General features: G+C 42.8%; 1 protein-coding gene across 3 annotated transcripts; it reads right to left on the bottom strand.

Annotated features, from left to right (window-relative positions):
- Positions 1-3,909: 3,909 nt before the first annotated feature.
- pskh1 (protein serine kinase H1) lies at positions 3,910-19,020 on the bottom strand. Of its 3 annotated transcripts, none has more exons than XM_018726685.2 (3): positions 18,969-19,020; positions 11,484-12,608; positions 3,910-4,747 (listed from the first exon to the last, which is right to left on the bottom strand). In XM_018726685.2, the coding sequence occupies exons 2-3, from the start codon at positions 12,417-12,419 to the stop codon at positions 4,430-4,432; spliced, it is 1,254 nt and encodes a 417-aa protein (XP_018582201.1). In that variant the 5' UTR covers positions 12,420-12,608; positions 18,969-19,020; the 3' UTR covers positions 3,910-4,429. The 3 variants fall into 3 exon arrangements, with proteins under 3 accessions (XP_018582201.1, XP_018582199.1, XP_018582200.1); XM_018726683.2 differs by lacking the exon at positions 18,969-19,020 and adding an exon at positions 13,658-14,207; XM_018726684.2 differs by lacking the exon at positions 18,969-19,020 and adding an exon at positions 13,795-14,207.
- Between the last annotated feature and the right edge of the window lie 6,898 nt (positions 19,021-25,918).

The raw sequence follows: 25,918 nt of genomic DNA, 5'->3' as shown, positions 1-25,918 counted from the left end.
CGTTGCGGTTGCTCGATGTCCGACTTCCGCGAGTTTTTTTATTTTAAAAAAAAACCCATTTGCCCAAAATTTTCAAGACTTGTGTCTGAATACGTTATCAAAAAATGACCGCTAACACTTCGCTTGAAAAACTTTGCTGGCCCGAAAATTGACGTTTTATCCACAAGACGGTCTGCGATGCTGGTCTCGCGCACCGTAACTCCGCCTGTTTGGAGAATAAGCCAATAGGCAACAAAAACATAAGACGTCACGTTTAAACCAGCCAATAAAATGGAAGAAAACAATGAGACTTAGTATTATTTCTGATTGACAAGCTGTTGCGCCAATGTGAAGAAAGTAAGTCATTAGATCCAAGAAAGTTATTCAAGATTGTCAGCAACTGTGGCCAATACGATAAAAGATTGTGTTTAGTGGATAGGAAGCGATACATTTATATACACAGGGAAACGAATGTATTCCGAAAAAGTCTGTTTGACGATGTCGCGCTGATCAAGGTACGTGTGTAATATGGTATACGGAGCTTATAAATACACATTACCTCATATATAATCCTGCAGCTGTCAAAATTTTTGCAACATGCCGGGTCTACAAGCCACAGTAAAGCTGACTTCAGAGAAGAAGGCTGAGAATGTCAATCAATGTAAGTGGAAACCAAAAAGTAAGATTATATGATCATCATGATGTTCATGGACTCAGATCTACCTGCCCTCCTTAGGAGGCTCCGACTGGTACTAGTCTAAGGCTTTACAAAGAACACAGGTTTTGAAATCCAGGAAGAAAGTCCTTCAAGGCTGCCTTTCAAAAGTACTGTTTCAACACTAGCAATAATATGATGTAAAATGAAAAATGATACTGAAAGGCCTGCTGTATTTGTTTTTCCAGGATATAGTACAAACATTTGGAGGATGTGACAGTTAACTTGCACTGAGTCAACACAAAGGAAACTTATGGGATTTATTCTGTAGAAACATTTTACATACAAACACAGAACCAGTTCATTTAAAAAAAGTAAAGTCTGTTCATTAGCCTTCATTATAAACAAAAATACATATAGATTTAAAATATATCAAATGCATATCAGAACAACAGAGTAACAGTGCTGGTTTTCTCATGGTTCAAAAAGAACATTTGCAAAATTGTATTGTTTTTATAATCAATTGTGGTGTTATATTAACATACATTTTTATCTTACAGTTGTTTATCATCTACCTATACCATTATTTGCCAATTGTGCACACAGATGATAGAGTACATTTTCTTATGCTGTATGCAGACGTATGTGGCTCAGTTTATTCGATTCAGCTGAACCACAGTTTAACACGTTCGGAATCATCTTATTTTATCCTGAACCAGAACCTGCAGTAATCTGAAAAGGAGCGATGTTGTAGGACATGGGGCTACTTATACGAAGCAACGATTACTGAACTGAAGAACATATCTTGAAAATATGGGTATCACATTTTGAAAGGTATATCGTACTAGCCTTATCACATAGTGAAAAATAGCCTCGTGTGACAGTCATGCTCCCAAAAATGTGCAGGTAATTTTTTTTTCATTTCTATAGAAATGGTAAATACTGTATCAGTCACCATCTGTTTCAATGAAGAAAAAGGAATATCAAGACAATAAAATAAAACTATTGATTACAGTTAACCAATATGAGTTTCGCATAGAGGGGAATATACAGTATATTTGGGGGGGGGGGGACAGAAAAGCTAGTTAAACACTAATAATATAGCCCTTCTTATGATCATTTAAGAATTAGCAAATTGTTTGACCTGGTTTTTCTTTTTTGGAAAAAGCATATTCTTATAAGATAGCAAATGACATTTGTGACAGCAAAAATCTAGCCAGAAAAACCATAAAAAGTACAAGATATGTGTACCATTTTTAAAATGACCCAATCATTTACTCTAATCCACAGGTCACTGTAAAAAGTGCAAGGGTCAACAGAGGAAAGTCAAACATCACTGCAATCTTTGCAGTCAGAAAGCCACAGCAATGAAAGCAAGCAGTGTGGTCTGTTCTATGTTTAAGCAGAGTACAAAGGATTTCACTCAGACAAGACCACGATGACAACGGACCACAATGATAAAGACTGCCATAAGGCAATTCCAGTATTTAAAAACAGATTCACATATTAATTTAAAACATCAAAATAAAGTTAACTTCCAATAAAATCAAAAAGAAATGGTAGAAATAAATCTTTCATCTATTTTACGGTTCATGATTATGAAGAGAATATCTCCAGTTGCAAAATAACCAGCAGAAAGTTCCTAAGAACGTGTAAAAAATGTGATTATACAAACAACCATAACCATAGATGCCAAAGGTGGCTTTGGTTTCTCACATCTAGGACTGGATTTATTAAATAAAGTGTCAGGGCTTAATGATAAGTTAAATGGCTGAAGGTGGATTTCTTACATGTACTGGATATCACCAAAAACCAGCCATACTTTTGTTTTTCCAGCTATGCATCTATTTATGGTTATTTTGTTTAAAGTTTGCAGACAGACACAAAAATACTTGTGGGGTGAATGAATAAAAAATGGCCCTTTATACAATTATAATACTGGTATGTAACAGCAAGAAAAACAACGGAGGCACTCTGTGCATTACGGTTTCTATTTTTTGGTGTTTTTAGCATTCTCTTAGGGGCAAGACTGACAGTATCTTCACAGCAGTAGGTTAAGTTACAGTTCACAAAAGATCTCCCTCCAAACTGCTACATCCTATTCAACAACTGGCTGTCATGGGTTTGTACAAGAAAACCTGACACCCAATCCTTCATTTTACCATTATTACTGTGGTAGTGCTGCACCACCCCAGCCATTTATCTTTGATTGGGGTAGATTCTTTAAACCAGGCAGTCAGATTCCTCTTCAGCTGCATTTTGAAGAGACCTCATAAAATATATACGACTGAGTTTACAGTCATCATGTAGTGTTCACTATTTGAGGTTCACTAAAAAGGAGAAAAAAAAAAAAAACATCCAGCCACCTGATCCAAATCTGACACTTGCTGTGCTAAGAAAAACATCTTGCCCCTGCCAAGGCTCAGTATGCATAAGATGGGGGGGGGGGTGTCCAGATAACAAAAACATTCCCTTTCCAAGACAGACACAGAAAGGGTGTAACTGTACAACTACGAGCTGTTTGTGGTGCAAGGAAGTCACCAAGTTTTTCTACTACTTCAGGAGCACAGGGACACAACAGACAGCAGTACACGTGGCCTCGGACATGCTCTGACAGAACAAGGAAGCTCTGCCCTCGGTCCTACGCAGTGGTCTAAAAGCCTTGCGCTCAGCAGTGTTTGGCATGCCGAGCAGAAGTCCCAGCATTTAGCTGAAGCACAAAGAGCTGAGCGCACAGCCCAGTGTCATGCCAGTAAGTGTCACTCTGCTCTGTCCACACAACAGGCCAGCAAACTGTCTCAACAGCTTTCTCCTCTGTATGTGTGTTTTTAAGTCAGCTGCAAAGGTTACAGACTCTGTACCACCAACAGGTAATCAGCAGCTAGGGTCTAACTGCTTGGTTTGTCTTCCATAGTCAAGCTAATGGCAATGAATGACTGACAGAGGCCAATCTCATACCATTCACACTGAATGAGTGCTCCGCCAGTGTCAGGCACCAAGCACAACCAGGCCAAAGGCCTTGTGTTGATGTGCTGGAGAGGAGCAGGACATGCCCCGACAACCACTGCAGCCACTACCCTGAAGGCAAAGATAAGAGTAGGACTGCAGCAGTTACAACACTGACTCTGCACTTACTGCTCACAGTTACATTAAACACTGAAAGAGTCACATACAACATACCAGATATTCAAAAGACCAGCAAGAAGGTTCTTTATATATATATATATATATATATATATAATCTTAGGCATACATATGTTCATCAACAAGGGGCTTAGAACAAAAACTGATTGTTTGACTTAATCTTCACAACACTAAACAAAAATTGGACAATACAGCTATACCAAGAGTTTAAACTCTGAATTTACTCATCCATTTCTTGTTATTGCCTTCTATTATTGCTGTTCCTTTCCATTTGCAAACATTCAGCACTCTGACATAACAATTCACAGCTAATATAAAACATGCAAGAAACAGCCCTCTCTTCATTTACACCTTCATTTCCCAGAATTCTGCTCAACAGACCCTTCATCTTTTAAGCCTTCAAGTGACCTTAGCTATAACAATGGACAATAAATAAATAAAAACCTGACATACACACAGAAAGAAAGAAACAATGGTAAAAAAAGGGATGAGGATGATAGTCACTCAGAAAGGTAAAGTTCTTTGTCTGCGCAGTATTGGAGCCAATGCAAGGCCAGGGTCCATTCCACCAGGGGAGTCTCAAGCTGTGCTTCAGTTCCTGCAGCAGGATTTGTCTTTAAGCTTGGCTAAGGAAGACCAAACTGTCTAGCCTCAGCCATTGTACTGCTGCTGGTAGCGGCGGTTCAGCTCGCGTAGCTCCCGCTCCCGAGCGCGCCGTGACTTGTTGGACCTGGTTGAGCGGCTAGAACGTGTTGACTGGGCCGACTTGGTGCTGTGGCAGCGCGATGATGCCCTCTTCAGGAGATTCTGCGAGATAGAGCGGTGCAAATTCTTCATGGAGGATGATGCTGCCATGCTAACAATCCAAGGGTGCTTAAGAGCCTGCCCTGCAGTCATCCGCTCATTGGGATCCACAGTCAGCACACGGTCAATGAAGTCCTTGGCCAAGTTGGATACACTTGGCCAGGGCTGTGAAAGATAAAGACAAAAAAGAAGGGAAGTGAACATCAATTTGAGAACATGCATTTGTGTAACAGATATTCACTTGTACAAAGGTCTTTGCTTTAGATTATTAACATTTGGTGAGTTCACACCTGACAATGATGGTTAAGCAACATTCATTATTTATTATTCTTCTACAAGCAACACAGCAAATACAAACACCTTGATAAAGGTTAATACAGCTGTAATGAGATTTGTACATAGGACCTCTAGATTGCAAAGTAAAGGTTCAAAACACTGTGCTACCTGCTCCCTACGATACGTGATAAAGAATTGGGTGGGCTAATACAAAAAGAATGAAACCCACTCTGAGAAATATTTTAAAGCATTAAACCAATAGTACTTTGGGGATTTTTTTTACTGTATAATTCCTTTGGTGAATGCACTCCAATGTGTAACACGGTGCCATACCACAAAACAAAAAAACCCCAGCTTATAATACAACCTCTGTACAACAGGCTTAAGTACAACAGCATTTTTGCCCATTACACTGTCCTTGTATTTCCATAAATGTCCTCCATGCAATCTTGACAAAGATGCAACTGACAGTACAATCTCACATGCAGTATGCAGTCAATACCACAAAGGTGATACTCGACAACAAAACTCCCGTTCTTGGTATTCAGACCAAAGCAATCACTCAGCAGAACAACAAAAACAACAAAGCAAACATGGAATAAATGCTCATGGGGGTATTTAAGAAAATAACAGAACACAGTACAACAAGGTGCGGAAACAATTATGCTTTGTATAAGGAAAAATGTGAAAACTACTTCCTATAACAGACAACCTCAACCAATCACAACCACCAATTAAGGTCAAAATAGCATTACAACTGACATTAAACTGCATACAGTTATGCACCCATTTATACAACTGAGTAATTTTTGCAAGTGCAATTCTGGGTAAGTACTTTGTGAAAGGGGACTACAGTAGGAACAGGACTTTGAATCTGGGCTGAGTCCATAGAAATTAAACATGTAACTATTAACTATTTGAGATATTGTTACACAGTAGATTCTTTCTGGGAGCAGGATTGAGGACAGATAACGTATGTGTGAAACTTGTGCTTTTCATTATACTGTGGGACAACAATAATGAACATCGGTGCATCAAGTGGTAGGTAACAAACTAGGTTTACTTAAGAATCACATGTCTGCAGCCATGTCTCTTTCTCTTAACGTAATGCACAGATTGTATTTTTGCTGAGATGTACGTCGCTTTGGAGAAAAACGTCTGCTAAATGAATAAATGCAACTGTAAATGTACAACAACACGGTACATGATATGGAGTAGGTATAGTAAGTGGATTCTTTGGCAGTGACATTCTGTACCATCATAGCACATCACTGAGTCCCTTACTGCTACAGAAGTTTAAATAGAGGGTTGGTGACAATGACATTATCTGCAGGTGTGTTTCCACTGGCTGTCCTCCCTTCGTATGTATGTGTGTACGAAACAAAGCCACAACCTACACTTGTGGGGTAAACAATACCACAGCAACCCTGCACTGTAAAAGTACTTACTAATACTAAGTGAATTTAATATACACTGATCAGTCAAAACATTAAAACTGCCAGCCTAATATTGTGTAGGTCCCCCTCGTGCCACCAAAAAGCTTTGACCCATTGAGGCATGGACTCCACAGGACCACTGAAAGTATCCCGTGGTATCTGGCACCAAGACGTTAGCAGCAGATCCTTTAAATCATGTACATTGAGAGGTGGGGCCTCCATGGATCGGACTTGTTTTTCCAGCACATCCCACAGATGCTTGATTGGATTGAGATCTGGGGAATTTGGAGGCCAAGTCAACACCCTGAACTCTTTGTCATGTTCCTCAAACCATTCCTGAACAATTTTTGCAGTGTGGCAGGGCCACTGCCATCAGGGAACACCGTTGCCATGAAGGGGTGTATGTAATCTGTAACATTTAGGTAGGCCGTACGTATCAAAGTAACATCCACATGAATGCTAGGACCCAAGGTTTCCCAGCAGAACACTGGCCAGAACATCACACTGCCCCCACCAGCTTGCCTTCCTCCCATAGTGCATCCTGCTGCCACCGCTTCCCCAGGTAAAGGACGCACATGCATCCGGCCATCCACATGACCTAAAAGAAAGCGTGATTCATCAGAAAAGGCCACCTTCTTCCATTGCTCCATGGTCCAGTTCTGATGCTGACGTGCCCATATATAATACTTCCTGTATTAGCAAGCAATTATTGATAATGAATAAATTAATGAAAATGACAAACTAAAAGTAATCATTTTGCTACAAATGTAATAAAATACGGTGGCCTTACTACTATCATGCATAAAAATTCTTTTTTTCATATATTGATTTTTAGGTGACATTTTTTCCCATTTTTCTCCCTTAGAGAAATATTGGTAATTTGATCCCCTCAACACAGAAATCGCCGTTAACTGAATTTCACTAAGAAACCGAGTCACGTGAGGGACGCTTGTACAGTCCTGTTCTACTCAAGTTTATGTTTGGAAAAAAGTGTTGAGATAAAAGTATATGGCTTCCACATATGTTTAAGCTTAAAATATCACCCAGAGCTTCCGTTGTTCATTTTATATATTATTTTTTCCTCATTTTCATGAAGGGTGCTAATAATTCTGGAGGTGACTGTGTAAGAAAATGTTAAAGAATTTGGCAGACAGCAGAGGGCACCAATGGGCAGCATGTAACAATCTGCTAAAATCTTCAGCTTCATTTTAGATGTTTTTATAAAAAAAAGTCCACTTTAATAGTCACCATTTATACTGCATTTAAGTATCAAAAGTTAAGTTTTTACAATTTAAACATTTTTGTTTGTTCTTAGAGGGGAGCGCATCGGTACAGCAGGCTTGGTTGGGTCCTGCTCTCTGGTAAGTCTGGCATTCGAGTCCTGCTTGGGGTGCCTTGTGACTGCCTGGCGTCCCGTTCTGGGTGTGTCCCCTCCCCCTCCAGCCTTGCGTCCAGTGTTGCCGGGATAGGCTCCTGCTTGCTGCGACCCTGCTTGGGACAAGTGGTTTCAGACAGTGTGTTTCTTCTTAACACTAAGAGTTAAAAAAAAGAGCATGAGAGAAAAACTTTAGGATTAACTGGCTAAGAGGGAGATTAAGTGATGGATGCAATTTTCAGCGAACAACAAAAAACTGTGTTGTATAGACACATACTGGGAAGAGAGCTTTCCGAGTTGGCTCAGCTCTCACCAAAACTGAGCAGCTCACGGCTGTTCTTTGTCTGCCCACGACAGACCCCCTCCCATACCCTGAAGGAAGGCACCACAGGGGTCGACTCCATCTGGTGCTTCTCTGACTCGCAGTAGGAGATCAGACCTTACTCAGAGTCTCAAAGCCATGCCAGGGTCCACAAAGGGAAAGCACAGGTGGGAAGGACACATGAGACCCACATGAGGTCCACACACCTCACACACACAGCAGACCTCACAACCAGGCCTGCCCTTGTACCATGGACGGGGGGGGCAACTGCTGTTTTTGGCTGGCTCACAGCAGCAAAGTCTTGCACCAGGCACAGAAGCAGCCAAGCACAGAGTAAAAATGCATAAGCACAGTTCATCAGGCAGAAATGTGGCAACATAGCACAAATGACTGTCTGACTTGCAGGAATGTTTACTCATTCTTTGCATCGAGGATGACTAAAATGACAGTCACTGAAAAACAAACCTACTTATTTGTAAATTTGGCACCAAAATGTGAAGCTATAAAAGCCACAAAAGGTCAACAGCCTTCCACAGTCTGCTTTTTGCACACGGAACACATCCGGCAATTTTGTCCCCTGCGGACACTGGGCAGCTCTACAAGCCTGGTGGTCGCTGTCACTTTCATGCCTACACAATATGAGTTTACTACTCCAAATAAAGCCCACATATTTGTTACTAAAAAGCATGCAATGACTACCACTTACTTTTGACATATAGGGCAGCAGGTATTGTAACAGAGACACTTGTAATCTGAAGGTTGCGTATTCCGACTCTGCCATATTAGCCTGCATAAAGCCATTCAGCATGAATTTTTCAGCAATGCAAATGTAAGAAACTGTAAAACCATCACTAAAAAATATCATCTACACAACAAAATAATAAATATCCCTCTACTACTCGGGGGGGGCACAGTGGCGCAATGAGCTTGGCAAGGTCCCACTCTCTGGTGGGTCTGGGGTTCAAGTCCTGCTTGGGGTGCCTTGCGATGGCCTTGCATCCCATCCTGGGTGTCTCCCCTCCCCCTCCAGCCTTGTGGTCTGTGTTGCCGGGTTAGGTTCCGGTTCACCGCGACCCCGCTTGGGACAAGCAGATTCAGTGTGAGTGTACTCTAAAGGGCCCATGGACATGAAAACAGGACATAATGTTTAAATATTACACCTTGAACAAAACACAGTTTGCAAGGCATAGAGAAACAACAAAAAATCTTCAATAGACCTAAAAGATGCAAAAAAAAGGCAGAGAAGTATACAATCTGGAGCAGGGAAACTTGTGATACAAAATGTGAATGAGAGAAAGGTGACAGAGCCAAAGCACAGAGGTACACATTTTTGCAGACAGGACCTGCAGGTTACAGTCTCACATATCAGTAAACATAGTCAGCAAACGCATGTGTGTCTATGTTGGCGTGTGCCTGTTATGTTTTTTTTTTTTTTTTTAAGTTTGACGTTTTGTTGTCATACTTTGCCGCCAGCAAAACCATACAAGATCTTCAGGGGTGCATTTGTATCTGACACCTCCATGCAACTGAGAGTTGAAAGCAACGAAAAAGCAGCAACACGTTCAGCTTCCTCAGAGAGAAACACACAAGCAACGACGCCTTCATGCCCCAGTGAACTAAACACATAGAAACACTGACATCTTGTGATCCAAACAACACCCAAGTGACACTTCACCTCTCCATCAGGTGAACACACAAAGCAAACTTGACCGAAACATTACATTTGTTGACTTAGGTTTTCTCCAAAGTGACTTACAAAATTAAGGAACTTACAGCTGTATAAATTTGTAAACAACTGTATAATTTTACTGGAGCAATTTAAGGTAAGTACCCAACTTAAGGGTACTACAGCTGGAGAGAAGGTTCAAACCTGCGACCTTTGGGTCCAAAGGCCATAGCTCTAACCATTATGCTACTAAGTGTCCCTGGCACACAAATCTGTATCAGCATAAAGCACAACACATCCTAAAGTTCCCAACACACAGCACAGCCTCACGACAAACTCATCAAATTCTGCTCAACACATCACATTTCTTTTGAACAAACACCATTAGAAGTGGCACATCCACTGTAAAGTTGTCAACTGAGACTATTTTCTCCAGAGTAAACATCAAGGCAATATTGTGGTATGAGACAAACTTGGAAGTCAAAAGTTGCTGGAAGCACACCCTACACTGAAACCCAGTATGAATTTCTAAAATACCCTTTCATCAGCCTAATTCATGTGCATCACCCCAATACAACAAATTTTCTCGTGGACATAAAATATCAGTAGCCTTATTCATGTGCCAGGAGCTGGTCACACATCTCATCCATAAAATCAGCACCACAGGTATTGTACTGTATCAAAGGCAGGGCTTGAAAGCAACAGAGTGCTTGCAGAAGTATCATCCACTCAAGCCTCTTTCACACACCGCAGGTAAGGTTTCTGAAAAATGTGAAAGAGCATGCAGCTTTTGTGTTTTTTTTAGCTTCCCTTCAACCCTTACAGTGCAAATCTAAGGTTGCTCTGTGTTTGGCTTGGTTAAGCAGTTCTCTCAGTCTGCACACAGAAGGCCCCTGAGAAACAAAGACCCAACTCTGAGAGAGCTGCTTCTGGACTTCCTCTCTTCACAGTCATTGCTGCCCCCTTAGCAGATTAGAAACTTTTTTGTGTATATGGAGAAATATGTTGCACGCAGAGATAACCTTTAAGCAAGCATCACAAAGTGAAAAACCCCACCAAGTGAATGAAACCCAGCAGGGGAGAAAACACAGGGTCTTGAACTCCCTGTTGTCTGCTGTCATGACTACCGCTGTGATGGGACAGCAGACAAACGCTGCCAGACCTGGATAATGGGAACCAACACTGTGTTGCACTCGCAAGGGGCTCTGGGAATGTTCACAACTGCTCTATTTTCCATAACCACTGTCTTTCATGTTGGATCATTATAAAATGCAGCGTAGATGTTAAGTAATTGGAGCAGACGTTCCACGAAAGCAATATGGGGGGGTTTCTGGGAATGTTCACATCACTACCACCATTCTCTGGAACTACCGTATTTTATGTAAGACACACAGACAGAAATTCTCTTTAACAAACACAGCCACCGACTCAACACACCCAGTCAAAAACACAAACGCTGCAACGCACACACATTCTCACACGCAACTCCTAGACCAAAACCTTCTCATATTCCACACAGCCTTCTGCTCTCTCCCCCTCTGTGAGCAAACACTGAAAACTCTCAGGCCCACAGGAGCACACATTTCAAAGAGAGTTCAGAAACTGAGCGAAACAGCGAACACATCAAACTTTCAAAATCTGATCATTGCAAATGAGAGACATATATTCCCCCAAAAAGGAGGGGAGCGGGAGTCGAGGAGAAGGAACTCAAAACATCTGCTTTCCTGTACAGACCCCACTTGGGGGTGGGGGTGGGGCATGTCAGCCATTTAGTACAATAATGATAGTGGGGGGAGCGAGCTAGAGGGTGGAATGAGGGGCCCTACCTCCCCTGAGAAGCTGTATTTCCCCTTGAGTATCTGCCGGTACAGTCGGGTCCGGTTCTCATCCTCAAATGGCATGGTGCCGCTGAGCAAGATGTAGGAGATGACCCCCAGCGCCCACATGTCCACGGCGTTGGTGTACGGTTTGCGCACCAGGATCTCTGGTGCAATGTACTCAGGCGTTCCACATGTGGTCTTCATCAAGCACTCGTCACCCTTCTTGCGAGTGCTGGCCAGGCCAAAATCCGTGATCATGATCTTGGAGTCGGCACCCGGGTGGTAGTACAGCAGGTTCTCGGGTTTGAGGTCACGATGCGTGATGCCCAACGTATGCAGGTATTTGACACCATCCAGCACCATCTGCAGGACACGCGTCGCATCACGTTCGGTGAAGGAGCCCTTAGCGATGATGCGGTCAAAGAGCTCACCGCCTGTAGCCAGCTCCATGACCATATATACACGCTCGGCGGTTTCAAACACCTCCATCAGCTGAATGATATTAGTGTGGCGCACGCGACGGAGCACGTTGAGCTCCGACTCGCAGACCTCTCGGCCCTCTCGGTAGCGAGTCTCAATCATCTTGATAGCATACGGCTGCCGTGTGCTCTTGTGCTCCACACGCACCACACGGCTGAAGCTGCCACGCCCAATCAGTGCTTTGATATCGTACTTAGCTGTGACGCGTGGGTCAAACTTGGCCCGGTACTTGGCCACCTTGTTGCGACGCGAGTCCGTGGGCTCGCAGGTGCCTCCAGGAGGCAGCAGGGCTGGGACATGCGGGGAAGGTGAGCTCTGCTTTTCCACCTTTGCTCCGCTGCCATCATCACCACGGATGAAGTGCTTGTAGGGGTCCTTCTGGGGCTCAACACTTTTCACTAGGTCCAGCTGAACTTCCGTGGGCGGCTCTGGGAGCACCTTGCTCGTCCCGCAGCCCATCATGTCATGATCTTACCCCCCACGGTCCAGTAGATAACCATCATCATCGGCAAATCATGCAGTCCCAGTGCCGCAGGCAGCCAGGTGCCGGCCTCCTTTGGAACGTACCCGGCCGACACCAGAGGCGCACTAACTGCCCAGCTGGGTTAGCCGCAGCAAGGAAGCGGAGGGGAGGAGAGGGCAAAACAAAACCTGAATGCAGCGACAAAAAAAAAAAAGAAAGAAAGAAAATGTGTCAGTTTTCGTTAGTTGCCTTAACTTCACATCATTTAGTGTCAAATTTCTAAAAAAAAAAAAAAAAAAAAACATCTGTGTGATCCTTTGAGTTTCATATTATTTTGCTGTATACCACACCTCTTCAAAACATCTTAACATTTAAAAAAAAAAGAGCGAGAGAGAGTGCAAACAATTATAACAGTTGAATTTTAAAATATGTAAAGAGGGAATTATGAAATGGACACCATTCCATTAATTAAGGAGACAGTGCAGGACACACACAGCTTCAGGGAGAGTAGCTCAGCTCAGCGACCTCGTGCCCATCGCCCGGGCGGGAACAGGAAGGACAACAAACAAGCAGAAGAGCCGAAAGGACCAAGCGGACGCTGAGGAAACAGAGGCAGAGCTGAACAACGACAGTCAAACCGCACAACACCCTGCTGTGCTGAGTTTCGGAGTAACAGCGCTGTAAATACAAGTTTAGTGAAAATTAACTAAGTATTTTATAAAACTAAGATGGTGAAAACAACGGCTTTCTTCCTTCGAAGAGGTACGAAGAGGGAAAAAGTAATGGAGAGAGAGGAAAAGCCACCCGAGAAAAGGATAAGTACGGCCAAAAAAAAGTCAACAAAAATCAATAATCTGTCATTTCCTGACCCTACAGTAATGTCCTATTTTAAATACGTTAAACCCGACAACAGTCAACACTCAACAGCAGCAGTCAGCAGGCCGTGCGCCCAGCTAACCAAACCCCCCACAAAAGAGCACAAAAAAGTGTTCACGGGCAGCAGTGAGTTTCCTGAAATTCACGAAAAAGATCATTTCAGTTACCGCCGAGCCGTTTCGTTGTTGTAATTTTGTTCTACACAACACCGATAAACTTCGTGTTCCACGACTTATTATTATGACATCTCAAGTTCAGTCCAGTGTGTGCGCAAAGTCGCGAACGGCGCCCTAAAAACGGCTTTTAAACTTAGTCTAAGGTGTGTTTGAAGTGTGTGTTTACGCGGTGTTGGGTGTTACACCTTCTTTCCCGTTCCTCCTGGCGTTTTCCTCTCCCTCTCTGTCTCTGTCTCTCTCACGGAGCGCGCGGAGCCGCTCCAGCCGCCAGCTCGCGCCTCCTCGCTGCGCTCCTCGCGCTCCTCTCCATCTTCGTCCTCACCGTCCGCCCAGTCGGCTCTCCACGCGCCGCTCCCCGCGCCTCTCCTTCCTTCGCGGTTCCTTTTCTTCTTTTTTCCTCTCTCTTCCTCCCTCTCCCGCGAACTCCAGCGGCTCAGCGGGCACCTCCCGCACTCGGCAGCACAGATTTCAGCCCTCCTTGTCTCCCGTCAAGTTCTTTCAGCTCCTTCGGCCGATTGAATTCCACCTCAAACAGTCTCTTTTTTTTTTCCCCCCCTTCAAGGTCCTCCTATCGTACACGGGGGTTTTGGGACACTTCGGCTTACTTTCTTCTCCCTCAGAAACATGTCCACAAGAAACTGTCGTGAGCTCACTTCCTGGATTCCAAGCGGAGCGCCCTACCAATCGCTCGGCTCCGCCGCTCATTTTGGCTCCTGGGCCGCATAGTGTGTAAGGAGGCGGACAGGCTCTGTTTGAGCCAAAATGGCGCCAGGGTTCCTCTAGCTATCAGAACAGCCTTTAAAACGCTCTTCAGCAATGCGCACGATAAACACATGTGGATTCATAGAGTCCAAGTGTACACGCTTTGAGAAAGCAGGGACAGTGCTTTGGAATAAGGACTTGTAAAAACGTGTAATCAGTACTTACTGCAACCGCTTGAAGGCGCTAAGTGTCTGGTTAATGAAAACTTAAGCATCAAGATCGGGTTTTTTTTCGTTCAAACGCTACACGTTTCAAAATTAATTAAGGGAGGTTTAATACTGAGGGTACAAAGTGTAGATCTACAGGGACAAGAGTTTTCACTACCCAGCAATTTTACAAATTACCCCTGAAACAGTCACACGCAGAGAGAACAGTATAGCCTTGTTCTGCTAGTGAATGCAACCTCTACTTTTGTTTAAAATATTCCGATTGAAACAATTTGCACATTTCCCAAAGCTATAATTGCTGATGTAAAATTAAATTTGTTTACTTTTTTCTCCAGAGAATCAACATCTGTGGGAAATGACAGCTGCAAAAGTCATCCCAAGTACCGCAGAACATCTTTTTGCAAAAATTGTTTTTAACTTCCACACTATTGATATCACAAGCTTGCCAAGAAAATATGCAAATGACATAGAGTAGTGATTTCCAAAAGAAATTCTCATTTCCATAAACAGTAGAATGAGGGAAGTGCTTTAAAACCTTCTCATGGGGGAGGAAGGCCAGGATCAGGCATGTGACGTGAACTGCCCAGTGCAGTAAACAGAGCAATATTTCCACTAAAATTTTTAAAGAAATTTAAGTGTCCAAGTCGTAAATGTGAATTTTAATATGAACAACTTCAAGAAATGTAGCATTTCACTTCTTGAATGTATGTGACTTTACACATACCCCACACAAGCAGTCTTCAGTGAGACTTACTGTAGCTCTTCATTGCATTTTCTCTGTGTTTCGTGTTTGTTTTTGAATTACCCACGGTATGCATCTCTGTTCCTGTGTTGAGGTTAATCAAAAAGTATCAGTTTCTTCATTAAAGCAAATCCAGTCCAATAGCACCAGCAAACTCAAAGAGATGGAGTCAAGTGCAGATGGGGAACAGGTTTCCCTCAGCCTGGCGTATCTGAGAGGCACATATTTTCTGTATGGAGAACCATCATCCTTTTCATTTCCTTCCTCTGCTCATGTGCCATGCTGCCAGCATCTAACCTGTGACAACTGGCCAAAGCCACCTGGAGGACCACAGTTCTTTAACATGAAGATTAAAAATATGCAAAATACAGGAACCCGTGTCTCCTGTGAGTGCAGTAGGGTTTCCTTTTAGATTGAATCTCCTTCCCAGAAGGAGAACATTTGAAAGATCCTTAAACTATGGTATTGCAGTTGGTGCAGCGGTGTCACAGGTGGTACACGGACACTAGTTTTTCTCTTCCTCCCAGTGGGATCATAACCTCCCTTGTGTGGGTGCATGGTTACAGTTTAACCTAACTACTATTAATGTCAAAACCTCCCACTACCCTCATGATGTTAATGTGCAACCCTGATATCACCAATGCCTCAAGTTCCGTCCCAGCCCTGGAAGTACTTCTGGAAACTGCTATTAGCACTCGCACATGTCTTAAAAACAATTTTTATTGACCTTTCTGTCTATTGGTCTGTCTCCAGCACTGCGTGGTTGCAGAAAGTCCTAAAATCAGCTGGTGTTTCCAGTTGTGTAAGTTGAGCTGTTTGTAGCAAATGTTTATTTTAGGTAGAGGATTGTCAGATTGGAAAGGAGCAACATCTCTGGGATTTCCCTTTAGCTGTTACCATGCCTTTGGAAAAAAACAAAAAAAACTTAGTCACTACATAACAGGACACCAGTTGATTCAAGACTTAAAGAGAATATGTTTTAAAATTCAGGCGGTGTGTACCGAGCGCTCCGCTAGCTCAGAAATACGCAGTGTATTGTTAAGCTGCGCTTTTTAGAAAAGCTCCACTGTAATGAAATAAAAGATGTTGAGAGTTTAACATGTGGCAGGGGACCATGCTTTCTTTCTGCAGTCGGATGGGTTTCAGCTGATCACACGATAATTCGAGTAACCAATCCCATTCACAGTTTCCACTGGCTTGCACCGGAGACCAAGCCCCTTCTACAGCCCACAGCTCCCCCCTCCCTTTTACCAGATTAAACTTAATACCAGACTGGCATGAGGCCCATGTATTGCTAGTAAGGGATACAAACAGTTTAATGCTGCGCTGGGAACAAGGCAAGTGAAAATGGCATCCGCAAAACAAACAGCCTCCCTCCGATCCAACAAGGAGAGAAATGGATATAGGGTTAGCAAACAGAGATATAGAGATTTGAAGCTCTAATGAGACAAACACTTCTCATTTCATGGAACTGAATCTGCAGTGAAATCCTGTGCTCTGTCGCTGCTGAACCCATTACAGCAGTGTAATAATTCAGCCCACTGCAGCCCCATATATATGTATACATATTATGTTTCCGCTGCGGCGGTAAGGAGGATGCGAGAGATGTGGAATTGGTGCTTGGGAGAAGGGACCACATCTGCACAGCAGAGCCGATTGGGTTCTAAACCTATTAACAGAGGGCCAAGGAAAGCAAGATGTGGAATTGGAAGTAGGGGGGAAGGTCATAAAGTGCCTCTGTTCAAAGCTGAAATAAGACTGAGGTCATTCAAGCTTTGCAGGTTTATATCACAGCAGGGAAATTGCAGTTGCACTTTTATAGGTATTTAACATAAATATCTATAAAAGTCCTAGTGCATGAATGGATGAATGCCTAAAAACTATAAAATGTGTTGGTGGTTTCGCTTAAAAACATGCATTAAACAATTTTCAGTTAAAGTAAAAACATTATCGGATTGTCATGTAATGCGCTAACCCTAACTGTTGATATGCAAGACTCCTGTCCTTCCCTCACCACCTGTGTCTCAGTGACGGTGTCTTTGTGGCGATGTATTCGAAGCTACCTGTGAAAAACCAAACTTTCCCAGTTGCTCAGCATCGCTCTGTATGCTGCTTTCCATGTTTACCTCACATCTTCTTCTCATTTCCCCAGCTTGCACTTCCATTCTAAAAATAAAAACTATTTATTTAAATCAGTTTTCATTCTGAATGCTCAGCAAAATGCATTAAGGAGAAATAATAAAAATGTGTTAATTTGTCTCCCTTCTCCCTTTCCTCTCCGTTTGCCTGACTGGGGGAGCAAATGGGAGCTTTCAGAGAGAGAGAACGACACAAAGCCGGGAGGAAATCGGAAGCGGGGTTCCACAGCCTCTCCAAATGCTTCATATGTCGGTTGGTTCACTGTGTTTCTGGTATGTGCTTTGTTGAGTCTTCCGTTGAAGACTTTCCATCTCAGCATGCTTTAAGGAGACACTTGGAGGACCTTCTTCTATGTGGAACACAACTACAATGAAACAGCTAAGAAAATCTATTAACATTCTTATTCTGTTTTCCGTTTTATTACATCTAAGTAAAATCAAGCGCAGTGCTTTTAACATAACTACATTTCCTGGCTATTCTCTCTAAGGCTGCTACAGAAAAGGTAGAGTGTGCTCTTGAGAATCAAGCAATGCATAATTATCTAATATGTTTTTGAACATCCTCTCAAAAGTTCTCAAATCTTAGAAATAAGGTTTTTTCTGTACTTCCAGGTATTTCACAGTGACATTTCCAGAAGAATGTGGATGACAGCCCTGCAATCTCATCAATAAATGTACCGATCATCGTGCCCCAAAGTGTTAGCTCTGTATAATGACACATTGGTACATACCAACAATGAACAAAAGAGAAAACCCGGCAGTTTAAAAGAAATTATTTGAAAATATCTCCTTGACCAATCCTTACAGCTGAGCACTCTTGGCAAGAATTTTAAGGTTTGAATGTTTCAAGTTATCAAGTTAAGTCTGTGGACAGCATAGTATTTAGAGCCGTAATCTTACAGCATGAAGGTTTCTGGTTCGAAACCCACTCAAACAACAGGAGCACTAATCAAGGCACTTACCCTGAGTTGACCCAGTAGGAATACCCTGCTGTATAAGTGGTTAAATCAGTGAAAAATTTTTTGTATAACCTTGCAAGACACTTGGAACGATGGTGTCGTCTTCATGAAGAGTAATAATAAGTGAAAACTGCTGTACAGGATCCTTAGGAACAGTTAAAAGCCAAAAGCAAATCTGAATTTGGTTGATCTTAAAATCAGATTAAAAGGTCTGTACTGGTCACACCTTTTAAAGCAGAAGAGAAAAATGTATCTTGTATGTTGTTGTACTGTATATGGTGAAAGGATTTCTCAACAATAAACTTTTACGAAAAAAAATCAGGAACTTACCTTTGTGAATTATGTCTTTGGAATTTAAACTTTTGGTATTATCCAACATTCTCGGGCAATAAAAAGAATAAAAGAGCAAGCTCTGGTTTTAACTTTTTCTTTGCTTTGCTCCCTCTTATTGAGGATTATGATATACAGACCAGGATGAATTGCTACACGTATTATTAATATTTATGCCTTATTCATATTTCAGGGCTGACAGGTTTCTAGGATTTGGCCCTGGAATCCTCAGCAATTATTTGAGAGCGCAGTGTTTTTGTCTGTAATGCAATGGCAAGATTGAGAAATATACACGATCTGAAATGTTTCAATCAACCAACAGAACAAGCAAACCTTAAAAAAAATCCTTGTTAGCGAATGATTTAACATTTTGATACTTGAATGCGTCTTACTCTCACCGCCAGTCTCGTTTCCCTCGCTCCCCACCTCTTCTCCTCACGCATTATCCGTTCATCTCCTTCTCTGAATGCAGAGCGATGCCACATTCCAGAGCTGCCCGTAATGATGGGAGCAGAGCAGAAACGTGATTTCCATGGGGACGCCTCGTGAGGACGGACTGCGCTCCGCTGGGAATTCCATTACGGCAGCCGGGGCACATTCATTGCAGCTTGGTAACCCCTCCCTCCCCAACACACATATACACACACACACACACACACCCACGCCTTCTCGCTCCCCTCCAGTCATCATCTTGAACAGAAGCCACAAGGCGGGCACGCGGGCCCCCCTGGGCTTTAATGACGTCCGTCAAAGTGCTGAAGAACGAAACCCTCCTTGCTGTGAAAGGGCGCCATTCCGCACTCTAATGACTTTCTTTCTCAAGTGTGTGATTTTACAGTTGAAATGACGCGTGTGGGGACCGGGCCAGAATGTGACCGGAATGGCTTTCGCAAAGCTTTCTGCTCCTAACTCCACGAGGGCCGGCAGTCGCGCCCTCCACACCTCGGCTCCAGATACTTTTGTAACGATAGCGATGGTTTTAATACTGTGCCCATGTGACGTTTCGGTAATTCTAGATATTATTTCGATAGTGTTGCTTTCGTTAAGTTCCTGAACTAGTAACAGTCAAATCCGCAAACCCGAATGTCCTGATTTTCAGCGGATGGATCCTGGATGTATTTTGGTGTCGAAAGCTCCCCCCAGGACTCGATGTGCTCTCTGCAGGACACGACCGCAATGACTAGAATGTTCCACGCAGAGCTGCAGGGGCAAAGATGAAACTGAGGGTGAGGTGAGCAAACAGGAATAAAAAAACCCCTTTTTCTTATGTGGGCAGCAAGGGATGGAGATGGAAGAGAGGCAAAGGACTCAGGTTTGTAACCTGAAGGTTGCTGGTTCCAGTAAGAGGAAGGGCCTGCTATGGCAGCAAATCCTCTGAGCACAATATTCAGCTGCTGAATTGCTCCAGTAAAAAATACAAATGGATGCAATTATGATGTGCTTTGGGAAGTAATAGGATTAAAGTAGGCTACAAATAAATTTGGATTAAACTTCTACTTTTCTACAGCAGTACAGATTGAAAAAGTCAGTTAATGTTTCCATCCAATAATGCGAAAATACAGCGCTCTAGCAGGGCAAATTCTTTACTTTGAAAGTCTACATGTATAGATTTTTGTAGCGCTGAGGAAAGCTTGTGCACATGGCGATGTCTGAATTTTAATGCTTTGCAGAAACATTATTTATACCAAAGATATAAAGTGAGCTTGCTGATACAGTATTGGCTTTATTCAAGGCAATAACAGCAGCGAATCCAATAAATGGTAAGATGATGTATTTGTATCAATGTGAGGGTGCAGGGGTCGCGCATCGATTGCTGCATGTTCGTGCTAAAAAGGATATAGGTTGAGTTGACACTGGCCAAACAAATTAGTCTTTTTATGAAGGTCCTTAGTCATTTTGATCAAGATGGATATGAAATGTATTCATGGCTTATATTTTTATGTATGACGAATGAAAATTCAATGGCCTCATTTGATTTTCTACTCTACTGGTAGCCATGACTTTAATGATCGGTGATGATGGTCGCAAAACGACTCTTGTTGAGGGTCTCCGAAGATGGAATGAGCAGATCCAAGATCAAAGTTCATGGTCGCGTGGCCGCCGTGAGATTTTCAAGGGTTTGGGTATAACGGGGGACCAGGCCGAGGCAAAGCGTTGGCGTGTCACGCTGGTGCGGAGGCTGCGTACATCACTTCTCGCTCTTTAAAGAGCTTAAACTAGGACACACTGAAAGCAAATCCCAGCTGCACCAAGGAGAGAGCACCGCTTGTGTAATTTCTGAAGCTTTCACTTTCGCTATCTTTATGTAGGAAACATGAGAAACCGTTTTAATGGCTCACAAGATGTGTCGGCAGCAAAGCCTCCTGCTTGTGCGCGGCAACACAACATTAAATATTGAGTCACTTTCCTGAAGTAACGCATTACTCCTTCTCAGCATCTAAGAAACTGTGAAAGAAAGCGCACCTTCTTTGGCCACTCAGACTACATGTCCAACACAGCACACACACAAGGGTACTAAAAACCTGCTTCCCACATAAAGTGTGAGAACGTGTTGATTCGTGTGTGCTTCTAATCCAACCTTCCAGTCTTTCTATGCATTAACCAGTTCTTCAACCAAGTAGTTGTTGTGATTGATACCTGTTACTTTCACTAGACTATATTTGCAAAGATAAAATGTACTTTTATTCCATTACATTATTGCCACCCTTTTATTATTATATTTATTTTTTAGCACATATTGCAGGGACAGCTGGTAGTGTAGTGGTTAGCGCTATTGCCTTTGGCCTGAAAGGTTAGAGGTTTGAGCCTTACTTCTGGCTATAATACCCTTGAGCAAGGTATTTACTGTAAAATTGCCCAGCTGTATAAATGATTGTAACCTTGACACTGTAAGTTGCTTTGGAGAAAAGTGTCAGAAAAATATTTTTATTACTTTTCAGTTTTTCACATTTAATGTTTTTGTCTCCTCTCCTACAAACCAATCAAGGCACTTTTATTGTAAACCAGTCGCAGCGTCTCCACACTGTCAGCTGATGCCTTCCGTTGAGTTCGCTGGACTTTGTCAGCTTTGGGTCACATCAATCACAGTTTTTCTCTGGACCGAGAGCCTCGGAGAAATTTACAAGCACCTCGGTTGAAGGTGAAAACCTTTGCCTTCAGATTCAGTATATCTTTTCTTCAGGAAAAAAAAAAAACTGTTATATCATTCATTTCCCCTTTAAAAGACATTTTTATCCAGAGCAACTGAGAACTGTTTACCAGTGTATAGTGGAACAGTTTCCGGGAAGCACATAGTTCAAAAGCAACGGCATCGTTTGGACAACAGTTCATTAGCCCTGATCAGCACACGGCCAGTTGTCCCAGTGCCGTGGACTATCACATATTAAATCATCAAGGATTGTCGCGTATTGCAAGTAACACACACAAAGGGTTAACATTTCTCTCTGCAATGAGACCGATCAGGGTTTAGCGCTGAATTTTGTCCTGCTTTGATTGACAACCCAATTCATTCATGTCCCATACGGGGTCGCGGAGCCTACCCGGCAACACAGGGAGTAAAGCCGGAGGGGGAGGGGACACACCCAGGATGGGACGCCAGTCCATCGCAAGGCACCCCAAGCAAGACTCGAACCCCAGACCCACCAGAGAACAGGACTGTGGGCCAACCCACTGCGCCACCGCACCCCCCTATGTTTCACAAAAAAAATTATAAATTATAAGTTACCAGCAACAAAGGCATCATTTAAATTAATTTAGATTTAAGTCAATAATACCTGCCAGGCTGCACTTTTTAAAATTTGATTAGTCTTATTAATAGTATCTCATTTTTTCGGAACCGCTTGTCCCGTACGGGGTCGCGGGGAACCAGAGCCTACTGGCAACACAGGGCGTAGGGCCGGAGGGGGAGGGGACACACCCAGGATGGGACGCCAGTCCATCGCAAGGCACCCCATGCAGGACTCGAACCCCAGACCCACCGGAGAGCAGGACCTGGTCCAACCTACTGCACCACCGCACCCCCGTATCTCATTTTATTGGCACAAAATCTTTAATTTACTGAAAAAATATACAGCTGTTATTTTTTTGTAAGTAAGCTGTTAGCAGTGCTAGTATTTTAAGAACACCAAAATAATTTGAATCGAAGTCACTTGGGTAGTATTTTCATATTTTGATCTGGTACTTTTTATTTTTACCAAGGTAGAGCTACTTTTATTTGATGTTTTTGTGACATGACTAAGGGGGTGTGGTGGTGCGGCAAGTTTGTCTGGGTCCTGCTTTCCTGTGGGTCTGGGGTTCAAGTCCTGCTTGGGGTGCCTTGCGATGAACTGGCATCCCACCCTGGGTGTGACTGCCCCCCCTCCAGCCTTATGCCCTGTGTTGCCAGGTTAGGCTCCAATCAGTGTGTCTGAAGTGACTACTTTCCTCACAGTTTTTGACTACCCCACCCACCTCTGGTTCTCTGTATTTTCATTCTCAGATCCTGAATTACAGCTCCAAGAGAGGTAAATAAAACAGTGATTGTTTTCCATTGCAATCCCAGAGAAAATAATTTAAATATTTTTATCTGGCATCTTCCACCAGCAACAGGAAAAAGGAGGCACCAGTTACCTATAAATGATCTGTAACCACACAACCCATTCGTGTCCTTTCATCCTGTATCACCACACACAAAATATCAATTTCTGCAGTATGATCCTCCCCTTCTTTCTTCCTCTTTTCTCTTGTCTCTTCTTGTGTCCTTCTGCTTCATTCCCTCCTAGAACTGAGCACCGACACAATATTTTTTATTGTAGAAAGTAAAGACAACTCATCTGCATTTTATCCTGTCCTTTGCTTTTATGAGCTGCTGTAATTAGAGCAAATCTAGGTAGTAAACCGGATTTGAGCTCTCAGGGCAGATTATTAATAAGGCAGAGTGCGCACGTTAGGGCAATATTAGGATTTCCTGGATAATAAATCAGAGCCTGCTCTCCGGGTGGGTCTGGGGTTCGAGTCCCGCTTGGGGTGCCTTGCGACGGACTGGCGTCCCGTCCTGGGTGTGTCCCCTCCCCCTCCAGTCTTGTGCCCTGTGTTGCCAGGTTAGGCTCCGGCTTGCTGTGACCCTGCTTGGGACAAGCGGTTTCAGCCGCTGTGTGTGTGTGTGGATAATAAATCACTCCTAGAAGACAGAGACCACAGATTTTCCCAGATCAACAAGGAAAACACCATCACTTTCATTCAAGGCATCTGCAGTGTCAGTATATTCCTTATAGCAAAGCAAAAAACCTTAACCAGTTGTTACACTTTAATAGAGACTACGTTCATTCATTCATTCATTCATTCATTCATTCATTTGTTCGTTCATTCGTTCTTTCGTTCATTCGTTCATTTATTCATTCGTTCATGCTGAAGCAATCGAGGTGAAAGCTCAGAGGTTTCACGGCAGATTCCTGCCGACGAGTTCCGGAGTTGCAGCGAGCTAGAATATTTGGTCCGATCCCTCTCTTTCATGCTCTGTTATTTTGAATTCTGTGGTTGCGTTGCTTGATATTGAGTTTCCTCAGTCCTACAGCTGGACGTAAAACCCGAGTACGGACAGATTTTTCCTCGGATGGCTCTTTACCGGAAACCACCTTAACTTTTTAGAATCAAATGAGCAGATTAAATATTGTGTGCATTTGTACAGCCATCACATATGGGGACCTAAGGGAATTCTCTCTACAACTCCCTTGACTTTCATTGACCTTTTACTACGGTTTACTCCAAGTTATTGTTATTACAAAAAAAACAAACACTATCTGTACCGCAGTAACAGGAACATGGGGCCGGAACCTCGGCTTGGCCGCTCGTGCATTCTGGCGGAGAACACCTGCAGATGCACATGGTGGCAAAAGGATACACCATCACACAGCCTCGCTTCGCTGCGATCAATCAAATGACATTAGGATTAAGGTGTTCGCGCTGATGTGTGCGCCGGAGGGTACAGTTGCCCCAGAGTTACAATTTCAAATTGACCGTCACGGCATCTGCACGCAAACACACATGGCATTTTAATTTCAGACTGAGCAAATGAACCAGGAAGACCTGATCTCAGCACGTTAACCTTTATTACTGTGTCTGTCCTTCTCGCTACAGAGCGAACGCACAGGAGCAACACAGACAACATGGATTATCATATCTGAATGTGAGCATACCTGATATCACAGAGGCAGGACCCAGAAATCTGTGAATGCGCTTGGGCTGTGTTGCGTGCATTAGGTGGGAAATATGGGAGGTTCTTCTGCTAAATGAAGGTAGCTCACTGTTTACTAGAGCAGCTGTCAGGCATGAAATATTTATGGCGATAGAAGTGGAAGCAGAGAAATGATAATGACATTTAAAGTGTGAAGTCATGTAATAACACTCCCCATCCCGAATCGTGAAATATGGCTTTTATTGCGCAGAGCACAGACTGATTGTATCCAAGAGCAATTACACCAGTTCTCCGACCACAGTTTTTATTACCTGGTCTGATGGAGTTAATCGCAATCACTATTCCTGGTGGTTTTGGATTATGCCAAGTGTCGGAGAGCTTTCTATTTTGTCTCTTTTTGCTTTATTGCAAACTTCTTTTCCATGACCATCTCACCTCCCTCTCTGTCCTGAATAGGTCCCATTCGCTGGAGTTCAACGGGCATTGCCAGTGTCACTCAAAATACTAAAATCAATATTTATTGACACCAAATGGGATATAGAGCCCAAGTCAGGGGTATATCCTCACTGCTTCCAATTTTAAAATATCCAATTAATGATGATAATAATCTGCACAATAATTACCTTCATTTGTCATGCACCTTTTGCACAGACTGAAGTACAAAGTCCATTATATGTAGGAACAGCAAAAAAAGGGAATGTTTTTAAAATCTATTAGAAAGTAATCAGTTAGTTGTTTTTTAATGTCTTGCTATAACTTTGCTGTGGGGTGCTTTGCAAAATACACACAAAAATTTGTTTTTCCAAATGGTTCAAAGTTGTATTGTACGCTCAGCTGATCGAAATTTTCACCACAGTTTATGTCCTAAATACTAGTTTTAGAATCTACCAAGCAAATAATTAATGGTAACTTGATACTTTAGGTTTGTAAATGGTTTCTAAAGAAAAAAATGCAGATACTTATAATCTTGACTTGATATTATTAATTTATTAATAATAGCATAGCAAAAGCATCAGAAATTAAACTGTAAACTTGAAAGTTGCTATAATTTAATTTTTGCATTAAATATGCCGACAGTAACTTCTTATACACAAAAGTCAGTGCTGGCTAATTTCCTTTTATGAGCATACAAGAAGAATACATACATATTGCTGTAAATAAAGATACTTGTGCTTG

The sequence above is a fragment of the Scleropages formosus genome, chromosome 7, assembly GCF_900964775.1.
Source record: "Scleropages formosus chromosome 7, fSclFor1.1, whole genome shotgun sequence".
NCBI classification, from domain to species: domain Eukaryota; kingdom Metazoa; phylum Chordata; class Actinopteri; order Osteoglossiformes; family Osteoglossidae; genus Scleropages; species Scleropages formosus.
Note: the sequence above shows the minus strand (reverse complement) of the source record. Positions and strands in the feature narration are given on the sequence as shown.

Coding starts and splice junctions, on each gene's coding strand:
- pskh1 (XM_018726685.2), bottom strand. CDS start 12,419: ATGATGGGCTGCGGGACGAGCAAGGTGCTCCCAGAGCCGCCCACGGAA. Junction 4,748..11,483: donor AATACAGCTTCTCAGGGGAG/GTAGGGCCCCTC, acceptor TATCTTTCACAG/CCCTGGCCAAGTGTATCCAA.